We start from the raw sequence: 26,353 nt of genomic DNA on the forward strand, positions 1-26,353 counted from the left end.
GATTGCTTTATTACAAAGCATGACCAAAGTTTGTTTTTACAACGTTAAGGGTGGCTTATGTAAACTTTTGTTGACACCTTTATGACTTAAATTGTGTATTAATACAAAATAGCTTATGTAGTTAAAGAACAAATTTGATTTAATCACACTTTGGAATTCACATCAACAGTGATATCGGATATTTTGATGATCATAAAAAAATTACTAATAAATTATATTTGTTGAAAAGATATCCAACATACACTACACACCAAACAGATGATAGCAACTGAGGTAATTCAATGACTGTTCATTTCGCCAGTGAATCTGAAATTTTATCGTTAGAATGAACTTTATTTTGAAATTTTCAAAGCAACATGTTATGTACTAGAACATTTCGGATGAAAGAAAAAAAAATCAACAAGAATTGTCATGTCAGTGTCACTCAGCATTTAGGACCTTATTGATACAACACAATTGTTTTTCGATATGTAGCACAAAACATCACTATCAGATCAGAGTATTCTGGTAAGTGAAGTTATTTCTTGGTTTACTTGACCTTGGATGGCTAGAACCTGATAACTCAAACATTTTTGCCTGGTCCCTTTGACTTTGACTTAACAAGGTTTGACTGTATGTAAAGAGAATACCAGTTTTACATATGGATTTGGCCAAGAATAAAGGTAGGATGGGAGGCTTTTGGAATTTATAATCAGATTGTAGAAATGCAGAGGTGTTTACTCAGTTACCAATTTTCTATATTTTCTATGAATCTTGACTGCAAATTACGTTTAAAGGATTGTGAATCTCTGCTACCTTCTTGTATGTTAATATCCAACTACTTTCTCAATTTTACAAATCATTTCTATAGAATACAGTCAAAATGTTGGTTGTCAAGTAGCATTAATAGGTCTGGTAATGGCTGGTGTTAAACTTAATCAAACAAATATAATTACTGTTTTTATCTTCCTGAGGAAAAATAAGTATAAAACCTGTAATTCCTCAAATATTTTTATAAGGAACAATTCAGAAATATTTTATTTCTAATTTTTTAAACGGCTGCAAAAAGTTTGACTGTAGAATGGTACCATGCTATCATTATTAATGTTCTGGTTCTTACAAATTTGTTTTTTTTTTTGAGTGTTCACTTGAATAATGTTAATGGTCCTTAATAAAATTTTACTACAGGAGTTCATAGTATTGCCTTAAGTGTTTGGGAATAAGGAGCAAAGAAAACATTTGACAAAACTTTGTATAAGTTGCTTAGATTTAAGGTTTTGACTAAATGTCAATTGTTTTATTTTAATGTGTATTTAGATTTATAGATTCTGGTCCCTGTTTTCAAACTGGTCCAAAATTAAACTTCATTCAACAAACTTTTAATTGTTAGTACACTCTGATCTGATGGATTTTATAGTGCATTTGAGTCCTTTTTTTCAAATTGGGTCAACATTAAGATTCAAAAGATCTGAAATTAAGTTTTGTTTCATTTTAACAAAAATTGAATCTTCGATCTTGATTTCTTTGATATTTCTGTGTATTAAGATTTTCGATTTTGGAACATAATCCTATAATCTTATTATAGATTATAGAATTATGTTCCAAATTATGTTATATTTTTTCGGTCTACTTGAAATAACATTGATGTCTGTGGTGCACATTTGAAAATAACCTGCTACACAGGTTATTCATCGTGCACCACATGGTTGAGGTTGTTTCTTCATTCCTTAAGTGTCAAATATGTATGTTATGTCAAAACTTCACACTGAGTTGTTTCAATCTTGAATGAAGTGTAATATAGAAATATATTTATAAAGTATACAACATATATATCTTATAATTTACTCTCTTCAGAGGGGGCGGTTTTTGATGGTACGATGTCCCACAGACAAAGAATATGGACAATGGAAAATGGCTCTCGAATCTCAGACTGTTAATAACATCAAGGCAACTTATGTTAGACCAGCTTTATCATCTCCACCACATCCAGAAAAAGTAAGCCTAGTTTTTGTAAAGGGAATTTTTATACATTTTTAATCTTTTGATTTTTTTTATCATACTCTACAGATACAGAACCAAAATTCTGGGATCTATATAAAGCATTTTGTCTGTTTGTCTGTTCATGTTAATTGTTTAATTGCAAGTATTTGAGATGTTTGACTGCTTCCTTTTTGGATAAAACATTATCCTGTGTATTATATTTAATCACAATCCAAATTAAGGGCTGTATTAAGCTTGAATTTTGTATCCTTATTTGCCCTATCTAGTCATGGTTCAACCTCTGTAGGTGTATCTAGCCGAGCTCTGTGAAGCATTTTATTTTTGCATATTCTGTAGCAGATGTACCTTAAAATATGCAAATCAATATTAAATTATGTTTCCAGCAGCAATTTTGAAGGATTGTTAGTCACCATATGTAGTTTATCATATTGCCCTGACATTTTGATTCAATAAATTTTACTGGAGTTATGAAACTTTGTTGAACTTGTACATGATACACTACAGTAGCCCTTTGTGGATGCAACTTCTCTGAAACTGCTTGACAGATTTCATTCATAATTGTAGGATTGTTAGTCACCAAATGTAGTTGATCATATTGCTGTACTATTTTGATTTGATAAATGGCATTGTCGATATTGTACATGCTACATTCTAGGAACATTTTGTGGACCCAACTCCTCTTAAACTGCTTTATGGTTTTTGTTCAAATTTTGTAGGATCGTTATTTACTATATGTGCTTAGTCATATTGCACCACCATTTTGATTTAACAAATATTACAAAAGTTTCTAGATTTTGCTGAACTTGTACATGGCTTACTATAGGCACACATTGTGGGAGTAACTCCTTGGACACTACTGCTCCAATTTAGTGTTGGAATGTAAGTCAAAATATATACTAGATCATACCCTCTCATCATTTGATTTGATACATTTTTTTTCAGAATTCTGGAATTTTTACAACAATTGGAATGTTGCTCAAATTTTTCAGGATTGTTAGTCACAATGTGTAGTTGATCATATTGCATTTGATTGTCCAAGTTTATTATGACTTATGGGAAATTTGCACTTCAACTTTTTTACAGTGACACAGACATATGGCTACTTGTAGCAAACTTGTCATTAATCTGAGTTTACTTAACACAAAACTATTGCATTGCAAACTTACTTTTAGGGAAACCACTAAGATGATATTCAAAGGATCTACTTGGCATAATCATTTTGTGGTTAGTTTTTATGGTCCATATTTAACTTCATTTGATTTAAACAAAAATTGAAGTCTTGAGGTTGTTTGATATACAGTCAAATCTGCTCTTAACGGTCATTTTAAAACCTGCCCAACTGTTTTCATTACATATTTTAACTCAAATCAGCGGCCCCCCTGTGGATCGCTATCCTTGTCGTGGTAGGGGAGCTTGCGTGCCTCAGTGATCCTAAGAGCTATGCCAGCTGGAGTTTTTTCTCCTGGTAGGGTTACCCATGCTGGAAAGGTCAAAAGTTAGAGGCCTGACTAAAGCGATCCGAACATCGACCGTGGGCCCGGTGTTTAAAGTTCACCTACTTGATTGCCGTGAGTTGCAACCCGTGAGTTATTGGTGGGCGAGGAGGTCCTAGTGGATGAAGGTCGTATCTAGACTCCAGTCGTGACGTAACCCCTGTGTCATTGATGGCTGGATGATCGAGGATACGGCTGTATATTCCACTCGGCTCTTAGGTCATCTAAACGGGAGATTGGATGGACCCGGTTCATTTGTCCACCTGCATTACTGATGGCATTTTGTTTAATCCAATGTTTCTAAGATTTTCAAAAGCTTACAAATGGCAAATGAAGAAGGCGGTGGCTCATGGTACAATCGAGTAGTACGCTGTCTATGCGCCATTGATAGATACGCTCTGTTTGAGTATGTTGTCTCTGGAATCCCTGATGCTATCTGCTGGAAATCCGTAGAGTCCTAGCATCGCCCGTGTTGGCACTCGGTGGCGGGTGGGGAACAGAGACGATGAAACTTATAAAAACTTAACATGGCGACAAAAAACAATGGGGAGTCCAATGTTTATTATTCAAAAAAGCGAAAAAGTGATGTCTGCAATTCTTCTGACGAAAGTGATAAAAACTGGCCAAGATTTATTGTAATTTCTGCAAAAGATAAAGACAAAAATGTTAATGACCTTTCTCCTTTTTTAATACAGAAAACAATCAAGGATGTATCTGGTGATGTTAAAGATACAAAGAAAATAAGATCAGGAATTTTAATTGAATGCCTCAGACCTGGCCAATCATCAAATTTGTTAAAATTAACCAGGATTGGTGACCTTGATGTGGTTTCATCTGCACACAAGTCACTAAATCAGTCACAGGGTGTCCTTAAATACCGAGGTCGAGACCTCGACGCCTTGACTGATGAAGAGATCTGTGAGGAACTGAAATCACAAGGCGTTAAGTCAGTGAAAAGGTTTACTTCTCGACGTGCAGATGCAACCACACCAATGAGAACAATCCTGTTAACATTTAGTTCCACTTCAGTGCCATCTCATGCCTACATTGGTCCATACAGGACAGCTGTCAATCTGTATATTCCTAACCCACTTCGGTGTTTTAAATGCCAGAAGTTTGGGCATGGAAAGGGCAAGTGTAGAGGAAAACTGTTTTGTTTCCAATGCTCTGAAGAAGGACACGAGGGAATCGACTGCAAAAAAGATCTGAAATGCAGAAACTGTGAGAAAGCTCACATGTCATCATCTAAAGATTGCCCTCTTTATAAGAAAGAAAAAGATATTTTAAAGATAAAAACTGAAAACAAAATTTCATGTAGTGAAGCTCACCAGAAGTGGTCCCTTTCCAACAATTTTCTTGCATTTGGCAAAACACCTTATGCTAGTGTTGCAAAGCGTGCTTGTCTGTCCTCGACTGTTGAGGTGCAGATGATCATGAGTTGGAAAGAGGATATCAATGGTCTTGCCAAACTGCCCACTGAGGTATCCACCAAAATAATGAAACCATCCAAAAAATGTTTAGAGGAAATTAAAAAGGCCAGAGCTAAGAAATCTCACCAATGTTCCCAGACTCAGTCATCTCAAAATTCCGGATCATCTTCAAAATCATCTCCATCATCACAACAGTCATCGTCTTCCAAATCTCAACAGAAGAATGTCCAACCCCCAAAAAAGTTGGGGAATTTCTGTGTGGAGGACTTGGAGAAATCCAAGTCTAGGCGACAGATTGTGTCGCCTGTGGTGTCGGACTCGGATTCCGAGTCTGACATGGAAACAACAGATCATGGACTTTGTCCAGGTGAAAACTGGCTGGGACCCGACCTTGATCAGATTGACCAAACAGATCCTGTTGCCATGAAAAAATACAAGGAGCAGCGCGCTCAGTCAATTCGAATTGACCTTAATGGTGGCACTCGTACTAGAAGGTCATCGAGTCGTGGTCGTGGATCCAAGTCAGAGAAAATATCCCCCATTCGTCACCCATAAAAATGGCCAAATTACTTCAATGGAATTGTCGAGGTTTAAAGGCTAATATTTTGGAATTAACTCTTCTTGTTCAAGTCTATTTTACCAGTTGCATTATGTCTCCAGAAGACTCATTAAAAAGAAAGGGATCAAATTTCCATAAAAGGATATACAATGTATAGTACATTTGCTGAGGCAAATGAACGAGCTGCTGGTGGATCTACCATTTTTATTAGGGACAGAGTAATACATAGTTCAGTTCCTTTAACTACCAATCTACAAGCAGTGGCCGTTCGGTTATCCCTTGATAAAACCATAACCATTTGTTCCATTTACATTCCCCCAAATTCAGTTTTGTGCAGAAAGAAATTAGTTGATTTGGTTAAACAGTTGCCCAAACCATTTATTATTTTGGGTGACTTTAATGCTCATAATCCTTTATGGGGAAGTAATCATACGAATGATAAAGGTAAAAAAGTTGAGGAGCTCCTTCAGCAAGAAGATTTGTGCATACTTAATGACGGATCTTCAACGTTCCTTCATTCAGGCAATGGATCGTATTCTTCTATTGATTTAAGCATTTGTGATCCTCTCGTACTTTCAGAGTTTACATGGCGAGTTCATGATGACTTGTGCGGGAGTGATCATTTTCCAATTATTTTGGAGCATTTATCCTCCAAAACGGAGGAACGTCAACCTTGTTTTAAACTTGAGAAAGCAGATTGGGCTTCATTTGAAGCCCACTGTCTTGAAGAATTACTATTAGAAACGATGAAGGATGTTGAAGATCCCATTTTATTATTTAATGAAAGACTGACATCAATTGCTAATAAAACAATACCTAAAACCTTGACAAATCCAAAAAGGCCTAGTAAACCATGGTTTACTGATGAGTGCGACAAAGCGATCGAAGAATGCAACAAGGCCCATCGCCGGTTTGACAAAAATCCTACACCAGCAAATCTGTCAAACTTCCGAATATTTCGAGCAAATGCTCGACGTACATGTAAACAAGCCAGACGAACCTCTTGGAAAAATTTTGTTTCTAGTATTAAATCTCACACTCCCCTCAATAAAGTATGAAATTTTATTAGAAAAGTAAAGGGAAAAAATTCGAATTCTTCAGTGAAACACCTTAGTTGGTATACCACTCTAACCACCAAAAAAGATATCGCCAATAAGCTAGCCGAAACGTTTGCTAAACATTCATCCTCAACTAACTACAAACCGGATTTTCAAAAAATTAAATCATCTGCAGAAAAGACAAAATTAAACTTCAAGTCAAATAATGCAGAATCCTACGACTCTCAATTTTCTATAGAGGAACTAAAATCGTCACTGGCTAAAGCCCACGATACAGCTAGTGGGCTAGATAATATTCACTATCAACTTTTGAAACATCTTCCTGATCCATCTCTACATACACTTCTTGCGTTAATGAACGAGATATGGACTTCTGGTAACGTTCCATCCGTCTGGAAAACGGCTTCAGTAGTCCCTATTCCAAAACCAGGAAAAGATCATACGGATCCTTCAAATTATCGCCCGATCGCATTGACAAGCTGCGTCTGAAAGACAATGGAACGAATGGTCAATGATCGCCTTGTGTGGTTCCTTGAGAAGCACAACTTACTCACTAATATTCAGTGTGGTTTTAGGCAAGGCAGAAGTACTCTTGACCATTTAGTCCGGTTTGAAACGCTCATCAGAAATGCATTTGCTAAAAATGAACATGTTGTGTCGGTCTTTTTCGATTTAGAAAAAGCCTATGACACGACGTGTAAATATGGTATTTTAAAAGATATATTTGATATGGGGTTGAAAGGAAGACTTCCTCTGTTCTTGTCTAATTTTTTGTCAGATCGTCATTTTAATGTGAGGGTAAATTCGACTTTTTTTGAGGAGTAGGAACAGGAAATGGGAGTTCCTCAGGGAAGTATTCTTTCTGTCACTCTCTTCAGTATTAAAATTAATAGTTTAGCCCAAGTTTTGAAGGACAATATTGATGGTTCCTTGTATGTAGACAATTTTTGATCTGCTACAGGGGACAAAATATGAGTAATATTGAAAGGCAGTTGCAACTTTGCCTCAAAAGAATTGAGAAATGGGCTTTGGAGAATGGGTGTAAGTTTTCTACATCTAAAACTGTTGGTATGCACTTTTGTCGAAAGCGAAAGCTGCATCCGGACCCAGATCTCTTTCTTTATGGTAATAAAATCAAAATAGTAGAAGAAACAAAATTCCTTGGATTACTTTTTGATAGTAAACTTTCTTTTCTTCCCCATATCAAATTACTTAAATCTAGATGTCTTAAGGCACTAGATATTTTAAAAATGGTGTCCAGTACCGATTGGGGTGCTGATACCTCAATTTTATTAAAGTTATATAGATCTTTGGTTAGGTCTAAACTTGATTATGGATCTATTGTTTATGGTTCTGCCAAAAAATCTTACCTTAAAATTTTAGACGCTGTTCACCACCAGGGGTTGCGACTTTGCCTTGGTGCCTTCAGAACCTCTCCTATTGAGAGCCTTTATGCTGAGGCAAATGAACCCTCCCTTGGAGACAGACGTTTGAAATTAGGTCTTCAATATGTAAGTAAACTTATGGCCTACCCAGATAGCCCTGCCTACGACTGTGTCATTAATCCTATTTATGTTGACATTTATCGAAAACATGAAAGCAAAACCCCTCCTTTTGGAATTCGAATAAAACCTCATTTGGAAGCAATTCATCTGGAGACCAATGCAGTGACACCTGTTGTTACTTCGAAATGCCCTCCATGGGAGCTTCCACACCCTTCTTTCATTTTTGATCTGCATGAATATAAAAAGTCCGATACCAATCCTTTATTTTTACGACAAAAATTTTCTGAAATTAAAGCAAATTATCCAGATTTTTTTACGGTGTATACAGATGGCTCAAAAGATGGCGATAGTGTTGCATGTGCTGCTGTCCATGGTAACAGAACTGGAACTGAACGGTTGCCATCAAGCGCTTCCATATTCACAGCTGAAGCTCGAGCCATATTGTTAGCACTGAAATTGATTACTCAATCTAATCTGTCAGAGTTTATTATTTGTTCTGACTCTTTGAGCTGTCTTTTGGCAATTAAGAATCACAAACTGAAAAACACTCTTATCTTACAAATTTTATATTTTATTCATCGACTTCGGGAATTCGATATAGAGATTGTTTTTCTCTGGGTACCCAGTCATGTTGGTATTCAGGGGAATTCAGTTGTAGACAGGGTTGCCAAGAAGGCATTAAATGAAATAATAAAGGACGTTAGTTTGCCATACACCGATTTTAAACCTTTAATAAGGAAATATATTTTAAAGATGTGGCAGGACTGATGGGACGGTCTTGAACACAACAAACTCAATTCCATAAAACCCGATCTAGGCGTTCATCAATCCGGGTCAGGCAATCGCAGAGAGCAAGTGGTCATGACTTGATGCCGCATTGGACATTCTAGATTTACACATGGCCATTTGCTTGTTGGTGATCCTCCACCTGAGTGTATCCCATGTGATTGCCCTTTCTCTATCAAACAGGTTCTTTTAGATTGTGTGGATTTTGCCAACATCAGGCAAAATTATTTTGACTGCGCCAATATATTTGATTTGTTCAAGACCGCTTCATCTAAAAACATTATCGATTTCTTGCGTGACATCGGTTTATTAAATAAAATCTTAATTGGATACCTTCCTTGATTTTTCAATATTTTAAATGTTTTATCGAAGTTATGTTTCTATATATATTTTATGTCTTAGGTTCACCTTTTATGTACCTTTTTATATGTAAATAGCTGTTTGTTTTAATTTCATTATTTTATGAAGAGACTTTGATCTTGCTTTTAATATTTTCCTTGCATTAAATGTTCTTGCTGTGATATGGCCCTGGTCGCCGAAACGGCAATAAACAACAACAATCAATCAATCAATCAAATCAGCGGTCACTTCCCTAACACATCCAATGGTCACCTATTTTTTGGCTGAAATCGTCTTTCTGATTTCTTATACCGGCCATTTTGTAAACATTTGGTTTATCACATGACCTGATGACAGTACCGTGTCAAATGATTTAATTATATTTAGTACATATAAATATAGATATGTAGGTTGCCGAAGATTCAATAGAAAAGATGTGAAATTTACTCACTAGTCGGTGATAAAGTCGTAAAAACTACAGTCTTCAGTTTAATTATGAAAGTTTTGAGTTGCAACAAAATGTCTCAGAAACGGAAAATTTTGACACTGATTGAAAGAAATGAGGCAATTAGAAAATTTAATAGTGGAAAAAGTGCCTGTGCCGTTGCAAAGGAAATGGGTGTCGGAAAAACACAAATTACTCAAATTGCCAAAAGAAAAGCAGAGATTATAGAGGAGAATTGAAACTAAAACACTGCACAATTATATAAGTTTCTTATTGTAATACTTAAACAGACATAATTTATTGTCATATGTGTTTTTATCTGAATGATATTTTGAATAAAAATATTTTTATTCCTGGTATACATGAATCTGCATCTGAAAATGAAAGGTAAATAAATGTAATATTATGACAATCGCAGATATTACAATCTAAATGAATATGGGATTATATGCTGACATCAGTCTTTCTACATCACAATTAGTAATCTCATTTCAAAGGTCACCTCTCTATAAAGGTCACTGAGTATTCCCCAGAGGTGACTGCTTAATACAGTTTGACTGTAACAAGTTAATTATGCAATGATTGTGAAAAAAAGTCTAGCTCAAGCTATTTTTTTCATTCAGGGAGACGAAAAAACAGGAATCCCAGTATCATTAGTGTGAGAGCAGCAGGAGTATTTCTGTTTTTACTCTTTTATATTATTTTTCAGAAAGTACTAATAATAGATATTGGAAGTGGAGGAATAAGAGCTGGTATAATGGGGGCTCAGCGTAAGTGTTAAGAGCTGGTATAATGGGGGCTCAGCGTAAGTGTTAAGAGCTGGTATAATGGGGGCTCAGCGTAAGTGTTAAGAGCTGGTATAATTGGGGCTCAGCGTAAGTCTTATGCATTTGTTCATTTCATTCAAGATATAAGTGTTAAATAATGATGATAAAAATATTTCAGAAAATTGTTTTTTTTTATAATTTTATAAAATGGTGTATTAAAAATGTAAAATGTTGTGTCCTTGTTAAAAAAAATTATTCTCAGAGATTTGTAAGTGATTTGATTTTTCTTCTCATTTTAATAATATAAACAATTTTTTTTTGTAGCTATTAGTTTTGTGATTTGATAATATAGCATTGTTTGCTATTTATTTCTTATTTTTGCAGTCACACTGTCTTAATTCTTTACAAATAAAGTTCTCTTCAATTGCCATATATAGTCATAAACAACTGCAAGCACAGCTACTAGATACATGTACTGAAATGATTTCAGAACTCTTTTTATTATCTAAGTATTCAAATTTATGATATTAATTGATCATTGTAAGGATAAGATTATGTTTTACAAAGAGATAGGTAAAATGCAAAACACAGGAAATTGTTTGTAGTCATCAATTAAAAACTTTGCTGCCAGAATTATGAAAGTAAACTGGAAAATGTTAGATGACACTAACAGCTAATTCTGGACTTTTAATAACACTTTTGAAAACCATTGGAAACACATAACAAAACCTAATAACTAAGATTGCAAGATGCATGCGTGGAAACTGAATACCAAACTTACCTCAAGTAAACAAGGGTTTACTTCATAACAGGTATATATATATATCAGTACAGAATTTTGTCAACTTCTGGTAATTTCTCAGTCTACTTTGAAAGTTGCTTAGGTTTAAAGCGTCCACTTTACTGTACATGTATATTCATTTGAAATTATATAATTAATATTTTAAGCATGCTTGCCACAGATGTTTTTCCCCAGTATGGTTGCTAGTAACAAAAGTACACAGGAACTGGTCATTGGTGTAGAGGCCTTCAAACCTGAAGTCAGAAAGAATTCAAATCTAATCAAAATTGTAGAGCCTAGCAATAAAGTAGATAAGGTATAATTATTGGCTAATACATGTATGATTCTATATTATGATGTAGATTGTAAAAAAGATCTGAATTGACTGAGAAACACAATTTGTATGATGTTTTTCTGTCTGCCCTTACAAAATACTCAATACTTCAAAAATGCTTAAAGGAAATTGGATAATTTGGTGTTATATTTGTTTTTGTTAGAGGTATTTCCCTTTTGTATCTTTCTTTCAGTTATATGTATGGGTAAAGAGGTTAGAGCATAAACAAGAAGGCAGGACATTATGTGCTTACGTGCATCTGTCTCATCTGAATTAAAAAAAGTTTTTTTTTTTTTTATTTTTACTGTCTTTCATAAATATGAGGTGATAATTTAACCTGAACAAATGAAGAACTTAAAGCCATGCTTATTTGAAACTCCTTCATGATTACATATGGAATTTTGCAAGTGATATACTTTATAGGTGTTGTGACTGTTTTCAAATATAAAGTTTTCACTTTTTGCACTGCTTTCATATTTATAACTCTACTGATTGACACATTTTATTGTCACCTATAGTACTTTTTATGTATATAATATTCCTGTTTCATCACTATATAGCCAGGAAATCACTTCATGTAATTATTTTGTTATAGGATCATTTCAGACCTGTAAGTTTTCTCATGGCTTCTAATGCACAAAGGGGCTGGCCTGCTTTCTCTCACTAGTGCAAACTGTCTACCCATCATTAGGAAAATTTCATGGCCAATCATTATAATTTTGATCTGTTAACATACATAAACTTGTTCCTCTTAGAAAATTGAATATCATTATCAATAGGTATTTGGTGAACCATATTTCTAGAGTTGGTAATCATATTTCTGTAGTCATGACAAATATAGTGGTTTAAACTGAATCTGGTGAAACCTATTTCTGGTGCAATCACAAATTTTGATTTTTTTGTAATGAAGAACATTGGCCAGTGTGTGGATCATACATCATTATTAAAGTCAGATCAAGAAGTGATTAACAACGTGATCAAATCAACTCAAAATTCCATATATGATTTATGATTCTTTTTATAAGTTGTCGATTGTGAGATTTATTGTACATCCTAAAAATCCATGTATGCATTCAAAATTAAATTCATATTTTTTATAATGATTTTCAAGCTATAATGAATTTAACAGAACTGATTTATGGTCTGCTATGTAGGAGGCATTCCTAACTAAAATCTGATGATAATTAAATACATGCATGACCAACTATTTCACTTAGGCATGGGGAAACAGGTTAAACAAAATCAATAATAGCTGACTATGACCCTTGTTGTTCATCCATACCTTAAGTAGGTCAGCATTTACAATCAAAGCATGTCCATCAATTGTTTTGAATTTTTATCCGAGGCTTTATATTTTGACCACTGGAATGGATTAACTCACTGTATGTAAATGACTCAGAATATAACTCCTCATCAATTGTTTCTTTAAACCTTATCCTCTTTTAAATGGAATTGTTGCACTTCCTTTTTTGTTTTTCCATCAGAATGTGTTTTGGGGCTTCCTGGTGCAAAACAAGGACTTTGGTCAACCAAGGGAGGACCATTTTATAAATTGCAACTCTTAAAACTACTGAAAGGAATTTGATAAAACTTTCACACATTCTTCATATGATACCAATGTACACCTCCTATTTTCTTTTTCTTTCTGAGTGACTTTTTGGATTTCCTATTTAGTTTATAGGGATAGAAGTGGATTTGGTGGGGGGGGGTTATTTGTCATCTTCAATATCTTGTTTTATTCTGTTTTTGATGCTAAGAACTTTCCAAAGCTGCTTGTTATTCAATGCTTTAACACCTTTGCCATAATACTATGTTCTTTATTTTTCATGCTTGAAGGTAGTAAATGAAACTCAAGTTAGTTTTGTAGTATGCATGGTCCTCCTAGTTTTTATGTGGTAAAAGTTTTGAGGTATTAGTTTGATAGAAAGTTTTAAGTAAAATTTAACCAACAGTTTACTGTCCATTAATGCACAGCAAGAAAATCACTGGTTATTAAAAAATAAAAGTCTGAAAACATTTAGTCCAGATATTGGTAGTTATGTAATTATGTTAAGACAGATATTTGTTTCTTAGTTATGGACCACTCATGTGGATGTTATCAAGTTAATCAATTTTAAGATTGTTGAATGGCTGTATTCAACCTTCATCTTCATAACTATCCAGTAAATAACTCAGATATTATGTGTTCATTTACAGTTTGCGATTGATATGGAGCTAATTTCAGCAGTATTTGACCACATTTTCAAAGGTCTAAAAGTAGATCCTTCAAAATACTGGGTAAGTTTCTGTGTTTCTTACTATGTGGACTTTCAAATAGAAGGTGGTGTTAAAATTGGTGCTAAAGACTTTGTGATGAGACAAAAGAATTCTGGAAGAATTTTGTTGTGAATAGTGTACTTTTCCCATACCTCTTTGCTTGGACTTTAGTCTGGTTCTAAAAGAGATAGTCAAGTTCAATCACTAGATGTGTTTTATTTTCTAAGACTGGAATATTAAGCTCTCCCATTCATGATTGAATTTTCTTATTAATTTTTTTACATTATTTGATAATTGTATAAAACATGACTAGCTCACATTAAGACTAAAACGCCATTTCCATTCATTGGAGTGAAATAGGGGTAGTAGCAGTACATGATCCTGCTGCATATACTAAAAATATCCATGTTTCTATTACATATTTAAACATTGCATATCAAATCATTAATAAATACTAAGTACAGTAAACCTGATAACACACTCCCCTGTCGGACACCTTCAAGTACCTAAAAAAACTCTGACTGGTTCTGATTGCACTTTGAGTATTAAGATGTAAATCATTAATAATTGTATTTAGGAGAGTATGATGAAATATTGTATTATCTTGTTTGTATGTTCCATTTGAGAATATAACATTTTTACCTAGTGCAATCAAGCAATAAACCTATTGACAGTTGTATGTAAATGCAATTAGAAGTATCATTGGTAACACTAATTATGGCTAATTACGGTTTTTTTTATTTTGTTTTTTGTTGTTTTTGTTTTTTTTTTTTTTTTTATAAAATTTTGTTTTCCAATTTTTGGTGTGAAATTTAAGTTCATCTGACAACAAAAGAAGTCTATAATGTTCTGGGATGCTAATGTATATTTCTAACTAACAGGTGATGTTAAGTACACCCTACAAGTTAGGTGATACAGCTATGACCAATCTGATGCAGATGTTGTCTGATACATACCACACCAAAGGAGTATGTATGGTGATGCAGTCTCTGTTGGCTCTTTATTCTTACAATGCTACTTCAGGAATAATTGTAGATATTGGAGAAAGGATGGAAATACTACCTATATTTGATGGTTTGTACATTACCTCCCATTGCCTGTTCACACTTTAGTGACTGATTTATCAGACTGATGTTTACTGAACAAAACATTTTTGTGTTTGTTATTTGGGTTTGGTATGGTGTACTATTATTTTGTTTGCATCACATTTGTTTCCTGTTGACCATTAGAGCTAGTGTGCTGGGAGATAAAACTGTAAGAAATGATTCATAAAGGGTCTAATTCAAGGCAAAATTTGTCCCAATTAAAATGAGTATTTATTGAAATAGAGAAAAAAATGTATTTGCATTTGAAGAGAGCAGTCCATCTGTTCTTTTCAAAATCTGTTATGAGCATCTATCACTTGGTATTTTCATTTAGAATGCTTGTTGAAAAAATAAGAAAATGCTGCTAAAATTGAATTTAATTCATAATTATTCTGCAGATTATAATTGTGTTTATTTGTCATTCAAACTGAATTTTGAATGACAAATGTTTTCTCTGAGAAAAAAACAGTATTCCTTAAAAAAATGTTTGGGCATTAGGACCATTGTCTTTGATTGTTATTTGTCACTCTTCTCAGCAGCATAGTTTAATGACAATGACAATCTTTTGATGAGTGTATTATATGAGATATGTTTACTACAATGTTTTTATTTACTTTACTCATGAATACATGCATCATTTCCATTTGAATACAAAAAGGTCTAATAGGTTGTTTCTTAACACAGCTCTGTCATACAACTCATTAGACAACAAAGCTTGAAAAATGTCAGATCATCTATATCAAGTTACCATATCAATTAGAAAATTCTCTGTGTTCAATTTTTTTTTATGTAGGTGTTTTGATTGAAGGAGGCGTGTCTCGGCAAGCTTATGGTGGACAAAAAGTTGGGGATTCTTTGAACTCTTCATTAGTAGAACTGAAATATAAATTTTATAATCCTGTGGATAAATTGTTAGTCAGATATGTAATGGAACAATCTTGCTATGTCAGTGATAATTATAAGGACTTAAAGATCAAATGTGAAAAGGATTCAGAAAATTTCCAGACAACAGTTTACCTCAATAATTTTGATCTACCAGATGATGCTCATATGTAAGTACAACATGTATCCATATGTTATACATATACATATTCTTCTATAAAAAAGTATTAGTCTATTCTTTTATATCATGTGTAAAGTTATTATTGTTCCTAATTATTTCATTCATTCATACTCTTCTGCTGGTCAACAAATTTATATAGATCTTCGTACCAAATGCTTTATTTTTGCTCAATCTTTGTTTTTTGAATGAGGACATGTCAGAAAATAGTGAATACTTACCAGAAAGTAATCTGTTTTGTTGTTTGGTTTTATGCCACAGTGATTTATCATTAAAGTCATGTTCACTTGATACGAATGGGATCAAATCTATCAGTAGTTTTATAATCTTGACAATACTCTGGACCACTAAGGAATTATACTGCTTTTTTATGCACCTAGCCTCTTCACTCTGAACCCTGTGCAGTATTTGCTATTTATAGTAATATCCCCATAGTCTTATTTCTTTGGCATTGTTGGTTTTATTTAATTTATTAGCTTGTAAGCTTGTTTTTTTTTTTCAGGAGTGTCAGTCATGATCTGAGTTGTTTTAAGAGTCCAGAAGGTTTTTTCAACACAGATCTGTGGGGTATGGACTACCCATGTGTACATAAGCTTGTCTATAGTGCCATACAGTCATGTCCAATGGACAACAGAAAACATATGTACAGGTAAGTATTTTTGGTCATTCCCTCTGCGGAACTCGAACTGGTACCACTGTGACATCTATGGCAACACCGCCTGCACAAAGTCCAGCGTCCTAGACCACTCAACCAGCTAGGCTATATAAAGTATAGCTTTTGCTGGCCGGGTCATGCCTCCTCGTAGGATTAATCGAGGGCTGTAACTTAGTACACAATGTACGGTAGCACAGGACAGTTCATTTAGATGTTATTATGTAGGATAGAGGATCAAATTAATGATGCATGTCACAACAAATCAATATTGTACAAACGTCTCAGAATGTAACGACTCTATTCACTACACTGCTCCATCGGATCAAATTGATACAGGGAAGATATGTTAACGTATAGAAAGGTCTGAAAAATTCCCAACGATGTTAGAACTGTCAAATTTGCGATGCAAATTTTTGGTCGTTCCCTCCGCTGGACTCAAACTCGTACCGCTGTGACATCTATGGCAACACCGCCTGCACAAAGTCCAGCGTCCTAGACCACTCAACCAGCTAGGCTATATAAAGTATAGCTTTTGCTGGCCGGGTCATGCCTCCTCGTAGGATTAATCGAGGGCTGTAACTTAGTACACGATGTATGGTAGTACAGGACAGTTCATTTAGATGTTATTATGTAGGATAGAGAATCAAATTAATGATGCATGTCACAACAGTCAATATTATACAACGTCTCAGAATGTGACGACTCTATTCGCTACACTGCTCCATCGGATCAAATGATACAGGGAAGATATGTTAACGTATAGAAAGGTCTGAAAAATTCCCAACAGTGTTAGAACTGTCAAATTTGCAAAGCAAACATCGTTGGGAATTTTTCAGACCCTTCTATAAGTTTTTATATAGTTTTTCGAATATATATCCAAAATCATTAGGTTTAGCCAAATTCTGATGGGATAAAAGTGTTTAGCATGATGAGATCTATCTGTAGTGAAATTTTCATTTTAATCTGTTAAGGTCTCACTAACCACTTCTAACGTTTCCATTACTTTACATGTTAAAAAAGTAATTTTCAAAGTCTCACTGTGAATTCCCAGGACAAATGACATCTTAAAGTTGCATACCTTTGCGAAGCTTGGAAAGTAAGGCTTTCAAAATCATTATGCTAATGGTACGATGATTGTAGAAATTCTTCACAAAATTTACTTGAATAAATAATACTGAAAATCCACATTTTTACCTGTTCTGCTAACTGACAGTATGGAGGCAAATTACTCACACATGTAAACAATATTCATACACTTTTGTAGTTAATTACATATATGATTTTAAATTACGCATTCTCAGCTTTATTTTGACTACTTTTAATCATAATACACACAAATAATGCACGTACAATGCATATGTCTAGGTTCAGTGTGTTTATTGTACTACATAGTGGGGTGGCCATTTGACCCGGAAGTGGTTGGTGAGACCTAAGCCATGTTGGAGTTATTGTCCTTTTATGATGTTTTTTGTTATTTTTAATGTTATTTCTTTCAAAAATCTTCTCTGAAACTACATGACCTCTTCTCTGACACTATATGACCAATTGGAACCAAACTTTATAAGAATGTTCTTTGGAGTATTCTGCATAGAACTGATGTGGGAATTTTTGATTCGTCTAAAAACATGGCTGCAGTTACTAAAAATAGAACATAGGGGTCAGACAGTAGTTCTTTCAATTGCTGAAATGATCCTTATTATAAGGCCTTCAAAAGACATCAGAGATCAAAGTTGTTTGGTGATTCCTTGTAAGAGTTATTTCCCTTGAAAGATGAAAAATGATGGTTTTTTTTACAGTTTTCTGCCAATATCTTGAAAACTATAATAGATAGAAAGAAACTTCCACAACAGTAGAATGAACTCTTATATGATGCAGCCATATGATGAAAGATTCAACAATCTCTGTTTATGTGTCCATATCAAGACAGGAGTCGAATGTCTTTGCTTTCAGCATTTTCAAGATCAAATAAGGTCTACTGCTTAACATAAAATGTATTGGATAGTCAATACCTCTACAAATCTCTCACTTTGAGATTTTGAGAGGAAGCTCTCCCGCTTTAGAGTTTTCAAAGGTTGACACCTATGTACATTTATGTGTACATTAATTAAAGTGTGTTAGAAAATGAAGTCTCTTATTTGTAAAGGAATTATTGAATTTGATTTTCTCAACACCACATGGATTAGTTGATTAGCATTTTTACAAAAATGCTTTATGGTTGGTGTTTTACAGAATAACTTTATTTATTTCTCTACTGTCTTTTAAAGCATTTCTTTTAAAAATGGAATTTGAATATACTGTCATTTTTAAACGTGATAGATAATACATGTTTACTGTATTTCCAGAGCCATTTATTTAAGTGGTGGTGTCACAATGTTGCCAGGGTTTGCTGAGAGGTTGGAGGGAGAATTGAAGAAACTTGCACCACCAGGAGTGGTTGTTGAGGTACTGGGATAATACTTTTTTGCCTAATCAATAAGAAATACAGTCAACTGTTTGAAGACTATGTACAAGGAATAATGTACATTGAAACCAGTATAAAGTCAAATTTCTGGGACTGGAGTCAATATACATTCAATCTAATGTGAATAAATTTAAGGAAGGAGTCATTTATGCAAGTTGGTGGTAATCATAGCATACATGTCAACCTTCTGGACCACCATTGAGGGAGGTCTACTTCATTGGGAAGTTGCTTAAGGGAGAGATTTCGAGTAGCTTTATTTTTCAAAGGGAAATATAAAACGATAAAAATCAGTTTTTTACATATTATCTTAAACAGATTAATTTCACCTCTACAAACTAAAAAAAATCATTTGCAATCAAACAAAACAGAAAATTCATTTCCTTTTATGATTGGTAATACTGAGTCCTAAAAACAAAATTTTTTTATAATAGTTATTCATTTTTAAGTTTTATGAACGCTTCTGCCCTAAATTTTGCCAAATTGTATAAAAGAAATCTAAAGTGTTGGGTTTTTTGTTTTTTTTTTCTCCTCTTAACCCAGTGTTTTTCATACAGAAAAAATATAAATTTGTATGTATGACTGCATAACTGCATGATTGATGTATGCTATTTGGTGATATAGTAAGTTGTTGCACATTGATTTTAAATTCAAACTCTGTCAAAATCAAAAATATTTTTTTACACTAGAAGAAAATCTAGTGAGATGAACAAAATATCCAACCCATTGGTTTTGTCTTACAAATTATGATAACTAAGAATATATTTAATGTGTCCCTGCAGAAACACAATAATGTAAAAATGTACAGCTGTTTAGTTAAGCTGTTAAATATTCTTCTTTCTTATAGCTTTCCTCTTGTCTTTTTTTTTTAGGAAAGATATAATTTAGAAAAAAAACTTAAAAAAATTAAATGTTCTGATGTTGTGTTTTGTAAAACAATTTTGTTAAAAAGGAAAATCAAAAATACTTTTTAATGTCTTGGGTTACAGAAGCTTGCATGCTGTCCTAAGGAAGTAAATCAAGGTCAGTTGTGCTTTAACCTGTTCTATTTTCCACGTCTGACATTGCAGTAATTTTTATTTCAGGTTCATGCTTCTCCACAAAGATACCATAGTGCTTTTATTGGAGCTGGGACTCTGTTGTCAAATGTTCCTATAAATGAACAAGTGTTTATATCTGCTGAGGAGTGGAAGAAAGATGGTAGTAAGGCCTTCAGGAAGTGGAAAGGACCATCATAGAGGAATTGACGAGTTCTACATATCAGTGCTTTTTATAATAATAATCCATACTCACATTTATAGTGTGTTCAATGTATGATATTATAAGTACTGTAAGTTTAATAGAATGAACTGTCTACAAAAAGTTAGATGTTTAGATCATGTTATGTAAATGTAAATAGCATTATGGATTACAGTAAATCTAATGTTAGCCTTCATATAGGAGCTGATACACTACACATGTGTATACAATTTTTCCATTAATAAACACACAATTTCTTAACAAGTGGACAGTGACCAGATTTCTGTCATTTTTACATTTTCAAAGTTGTTAAAAATTATTTTTGGGGAACCCATTTCCCTTTGTCTTAAGTCCTTATGAAAAATAATCTCAATCTTCTGAAGAAATTTACATTTAACATGTTGGATAAAGCTTATTCAATTCCAGATTCTACCATTTATGAGTGAATTGGAAGATGAAGATTGTTGTGATAAATCCTCCTTTCTTGCTGTTTTACTAAAGAACTAATTGTGAAGTCAACCATAAAATAGTTTTATACAAATTACAAGAAAATTTCTGATTGGACTTTGCTTTTGTCCAATTCTGAATTGACCAGAATTTTAGAACTTTTGTTATTAGATTATAAGGACAAACTTATTATTTTTTTTTGTTTCAAAATAGTTTTGAAATAATATTAGTACTCAAAACATCCAATATCTTTACATCCAAAAATTATTCAGTGTGATTGATTCATGTTTTTATAATGATTATTTAGTGTGACTGATTCACATTTTTGTAACTGTTATTTAGTGTGACTGATTCACATATTTGTAACTGTTATTTAGTGTGATTGATTCACATTTTATAAGGGCTGTTTAGTGTGATAAATGAACTTTATTATAATGATTATTTATTGTGATTGGTTCACACTTTTGTAATGATTATTTAGTGTGATTAATTCACATTTTTATATTATTTCTTCGTAAACAAAACAAAATTTATTGAATTGTTGAATAATGCTGATACATGTATATATAAAACAAATGTTTCTTGTTTTATATTGTACTCAAATATAATATAAACAGCTTTTATTGTAAATGTTTTTTTGGGGGGTTTTGGTTTTTATGATTTTTGATTGCCTTCTGTGTAAACATAGTCTAAGAGAATTAAAATATATATCATTTTGTCTGAAAATTTTACATTTGATTTTGATACTGACAAAGACATGTTTTGAGATTGAATGATCTGAAGGGTTCTGCAATTAAGGTATCTTGTATTATTTTACCTCACTATTTGGGGAAAATGTAAAATTCAAGAAAACAAAAGAGCATTTGATAACAAGATATATTTAAATTCAGTAATTTAAAGGGAATGTTTTTTTTTTTATTATTGGAGTTAGTTTCAACATTAATTCATATTTGACTTTAAATATTGGATGGATTTTGTTCAAATTTGTAGGATTGTTAGGCATATTCCTTAGTTGATCGCACTGTACAGTCATGATGATTTGACAAAGTTTAAGGGAGTTATGGATTATTTCCTGCATTAAACTGCAAAGTAAAATTCAGTGCACATGACTTCTCTGAAACCACTGGGTTGTTTTTGTTCAGATTTTTTTCCCTTGTAGACATACTTTTGACCATAGTTTTGTTATAAATATACATGTTTTATAAGGGTTATTCCTCCACACTGAATAGCAATTTCAATATTATACGTTTTTTGTATTTCTATCGAGCTATCAAACTTCAGCTTTGGCGAGGGGACATATGGCTATGTGTAGCAGTCTTGTTTTCATTACTTTTATTTCAGTTAAGCATGCTTAACTATTTGACATGTTGCTGTGTGTTTAACTACTATATAGCTTACTGCCAACCGTGCATAACATTTTCATGTATTTCATTCCAATTTAAACATGTCACTGAACATTTATTTGTATGATCTGGATGATTTGAAAGATATGTTGTTTATTTACCATGTTGTTCATGTTGTGATTACTATACTGAGGTTGTGCTGATTTATTGTTTCTGTTATAAATGTGAGTTTTGGACTAAAAGTCTATCATGGGGCCAATAAAACATTTTTGTTAAACAGTAACAAAATCTATAACATTAAAATTGTGAATACACTTATATTTTGTGAGAAGTGTTCATTTATTCTTTGCTTGACATACAACCATGATATTATAACTAGGCAGATTCATTGCTTATTTTTGTTTAAAAAAAAACAGATGAAATTGAAATGTTTTGTAATTCGGTGTATTTTACATCCATATTCAAATATAGTAATTAATATTTTTCGTGGTAAAAATATAGTAATTAATATTTTTCGTGGTATTTCTAAATAGATACACAGAATCTCTCTTCATGCTTGATTGTTTTCTTTTACAGTTCAATTGTAATAATTTGAGCTTATGGTTCTAAAAAATTGAGGATTTGAATACTTCATTGATATGATAATCGACTGCTTGGATAGTAAGATTCTATTTCTAGCATTCTTAAATAATTGAATATTTGCCATTGGGTAGCAAAATAAAAATTAGAAATTGTTCAGGTAAAGTGAGCTGCTTGTAATTCCATATAACATTTTAAAAGAACTTTTTTATTAAATGCATGGTATGAATTGAGTTGAAGAAAAATCAGCAAAATATTGGGTTAGTAAAAAAAAGGGCCAATTTACCAGATTTTATTTTATTTAGGGATGCAAAGAGTAGTCATTATTTATAATTTGACAGAGCATTATTATATTGTATTTAATAAGAAAAAATATTTGAGGTGAGGATGTATTTATTTGGCTTCCATGGTACCATTTTATTTCTTCATTCTGCCATTTCCTACATGTAGGTACATATAGTAATGTATTTTGTAAAGTTTCTGATTCATAAGATATTTCTTTTTGACCTATTGAATAATCAATTTTCATATATATGGAAAGAGCTATATGCTTAGAATTGAACAATAAGTCACTTATTTTATATGGGAAATTCCATTTACCACACAAAGAATTTCAATAAATAAAAATTGGAGATCGAAATGAGATCAGATGTGGTGAATCAGTTTATCTTAAACTGGTAAAAAATATGTAGAGCTAAAAAGAATACAGGGGACTGTGTTGTGTTTGTACTTAAAAAACTCTCTCTATGGGCACAAAAATCTGACATTCTGTTGGTAGAATAAATGCCCTCATTTGAAGTCTTAAGTCAAATAAAATTTTTGATCAATTCATTTTTATATGAAAGATTCTTTTTGTTGTCTTGATAAGAACTCTGTATTGTTTTATTTGGGTAATTTGTTAAAAATGATGTTCTACATTTATTTTTTTTCAACTAGCATGGCAGGTAATTCGTTTTTCTTCTATTTATATATGAAGTTATCAAGTGGTCCTTTAGTATTATATAGTATACATTGTGGGAACAATAATTGCAAAAAATATGTAAGTATGTAGCATTGTAACAACAGGTTATAAATTTGATATAAAAAAAACTGCTTATTATATTAATTCTTATATTTTTTTCAACATTGTAGTAAAGCATTTTTTTCATCACCAGTTTTTGCTAACCTCTGCAGATTTTTATTATCCCATTATGTTTTGTAAATGATCTTAAATTTAAATATGTTCAACTTTTTCAATGAAAAATATGTAATCTTCATATATTCATTTTATGAAATACATGTATATAGTTATGAAGGAATATATTTTAGGGGTGGAGGTCATTAAGATGATGACTGAATCTAGAGACAAAATGTTAAAAAGGTCTATTACATTGTAATATGTACCAAACAGAGTTGTTAGATATTGTTAAAACAAGTGGGAAGTTTATGAATATTTCTCTATGATTTAGTCATGTTATCTACTTTACGGACGGCTGGATATTTTGTGATATCGTGTACATCATTTGATAAGAACTAGTGATTGGAAAAAAATAGTCATTGATGGGTTGTTGTGTGATCATGATACACAGTCAATACAATCTGATTGGTAGAAAGCAATACTGTGAAGTTCCTTACCTTGTTCTTCCGAAACAACTGTTGATGTCACATATGGACAATTGCTAAAATGTCTGCCATGGCAGAAACTGAATGTCGAGCAGCCAAATTTTCCAGAGGCATCATAGAGAAAAGGGTTTAATAGCTCATGAAATTTGACTGTTGAAAAATATTTTTTGTTATTTGATTAAACTGAAACTGGATTGTTATGATGATGAAATTAAATATCTTGAGTTGATATTTTGCGATAATTGGCTTTCACTCCTTATGAAGCCTACAATTATTTAATTGAAAGTAGAGGAATGGACATCAACAAACTAAAATTTTTGTGAGGATTTGTGATATAATTTCTGCTTTCCATTTTTTTTTAATTTGTCTCTGCTTGTTTCCTTTTTTAGCTCATCTGGCCACAGGCCATGTGAGCTATTACCATCACTTGGCATCCACCATCATCGTCGTCCATTATTGTCGTTAACAATTGTACAAAACTCTTCTCCTCTGAAACTACTTGACTGATTAGAACAAAACTTGGTATAAATGTTCCTTGGGGTATCCTGCATAGAACTGATTTGGGGGTTTTTGATTCGTCGAAAAACATGGCCACCATTACTAAAAATAGAAATAGGGGTCAAACAGTAGATTTTTGAATATATCTCCAAAACTGTTAGGTTTAGCTAAATTCTGACATCAGATAAAGGTGTTCAGCATGATGAGATCTATCTCTGGTCAAATTTTGGTTTTAATCTGTTAAGCCATGTTGAAGTTATTGCCCTTTTTCAACGATTTTTGCTATTTTTAATGTTATTTCTTTCAAAAATCTTTTCCTCTGACAGCACTTGACCAATTGAAACCAAACTTGGTATGAATGTGTCTTGTGATATCCTGCATAGAACTAATGTGGGGATTTTTGATCCATCCAAAAACATGGCCCCCATTACTAAAAATAGAACATAGGGGTCAGATAGTAGTTTTTCGCATGTGTCTCAAAACCGTTAGATTTAGCCAAACTCATTCAATTGCTGAAATGATCCTTATTATAAGGCCTTCAAAGATCTTCAGGGATTAAAGTTGTCAGGTGACTCCTTGTAAAAGAAACTTTAAATTGCTGAAATGATCCTTATGAAAAGTCCTACCAAAGTCTTCTTGAGTCAAAATTGTTGGACATCTCCTTGTTAAATTTATAACCCTTGAAAGACAAACTTTAATCAGGTGAACAATTCAGGCTCCTGGGAGCCTCTTGTATTTACTTCAGGCAAATTATCAAAATTTTTCTCCAGTTTGCTCCTCACATTAAGCATTCATACACTACTATAAATATAAGTACATGTACACATATGAAAAAAAATGTGCAGAAAAAAAACAGAAGTAATCCTATCTGGCCGTCTAAACTAGATCGTTGTTACTAGTTGTATACTCTTTTCAGGGCTTGATATATTGATGATTTTTATAATTTTTTGTTATATATTTCACTGTTGAGATTGAGTGTTGATATTGTAGATGGACACAGTAATCAGATTTGATCTCTATTTAGATTTAAGATGATATATTTCAGTTTTGTTTTCATTTATTGACTTCTTTGTGCTGTACCTTATTCTGATATGCAATATATGCCATATTTCATTTAATTAAGCTAAATAAATAAGAAATTATAACAAACATGACATTTTTATTTATCTCCTTGTGGAAAAATTTTTGGTTTGTGATATTTGTTCATGAGATAAGTGTCCTTGTTTTGTTCTTTCATTCTTTGTTCCCATTTATCAATCTTGCTTGAACATTCTCTTCCAACAATACCATTTATGGGCCTTTGGGACAAAGTTTATTATATTTGTCCAAATATTTTTCTAACCATTCATTTTGATTGATTTTTTTCCTGAATTAAAACCATTTATATGTTATTCACATAATTTTCATCTTCAAACAATTTCATTCCCCCCACTCATCAAATGTGTTGGTGTTTTTTTGGAATCACTCTGTCTGTTCAATTGTCACCACAGTTATGTTGGTTTCCAATGGATGGATTGATTTCAAATTTTATGTGGCCTTATAAAGATTGGGCATTTGTATGGCATGCAAAATTAAAAGAAACCTTGTTATCTATGGGTTGGCAGGTCGTACTTCACAATACCAAACTGTGATTGATAATTATTTCAAGTTAATT

General features: G+C 32.7%; 1 protein-coding gene across 4 annotated transcripts in view; it reads left to right on the top strand.

Annotated features, from left to right (window-relative positions):
* LOC148628421 (uncharacterized) overlaps positions 1–25,848 on the top strand; it is a 45,521-nt gene extending 19,673 nt beyond the window's left edge. For 2 of the 4 annotated variants that reach the window (XM_088587216.1, XM_088587231.1), the window contains 10 exons: positions 1,834–1,974; positions 10,305–10,365; positions 11,311–11,459; positions 12,073–12,087; positions 13,674–13,754; positions 14,615–14,807; positions 15,612–15,870; positions 16,381–16,527; positions 18,876–18,975; positions 20,077–25,848. In XM_088587216.1, coding sequence (XP_088443342.1) covers positions 1,834–1,974; positions 10,305–10,365; positions 11,311–11,459; positions 12,073–12,087; positions 13,674–13,754; positions 14,615–14,807; positions 15,612–15,870; positions 16,381–16,527; positions 18,876–18,975; positions 20,077–20,229 — 1,299 coding nt within the window. In that variant the 3' untranslated portion in view covers positions 20,230–25,848. The remainder of the gene's footprint in view (positions 1–1,833; positions 1,975–10,304; positions 10,366–11,310; positions 11,460–12,072; positions 12,088–13,673; positions 13,755–14,614; positions 14,808–15,611; positions 15,871–16,380; positions 16,528–18,875; positions 18,976–20,076) is intronic. The other 2 variants (XM_088587224.1, XM_088587241.1) reach the window with 1 other exon arrangement.
* The last annotated feature ends 505 nt before the right edge of the window (positions 25,849–26,353 follow it).

Source organism: Perna viridis, chromosome 1 (genome assembly GCF_037379345.1).
Source record: "Perna viridis isolate PV_CMFRI_1.1 ecotype Kerala chromosome 1, ASM3737934v1, whole genome shotgun sequence".
Classification (NCBI taxonomy): domain Eukaryota; kingdom Metazoa; phylum Mollusca; class Bivalvia; order Mytilida; family Mytilidae; genus Perna; species Perna viridis.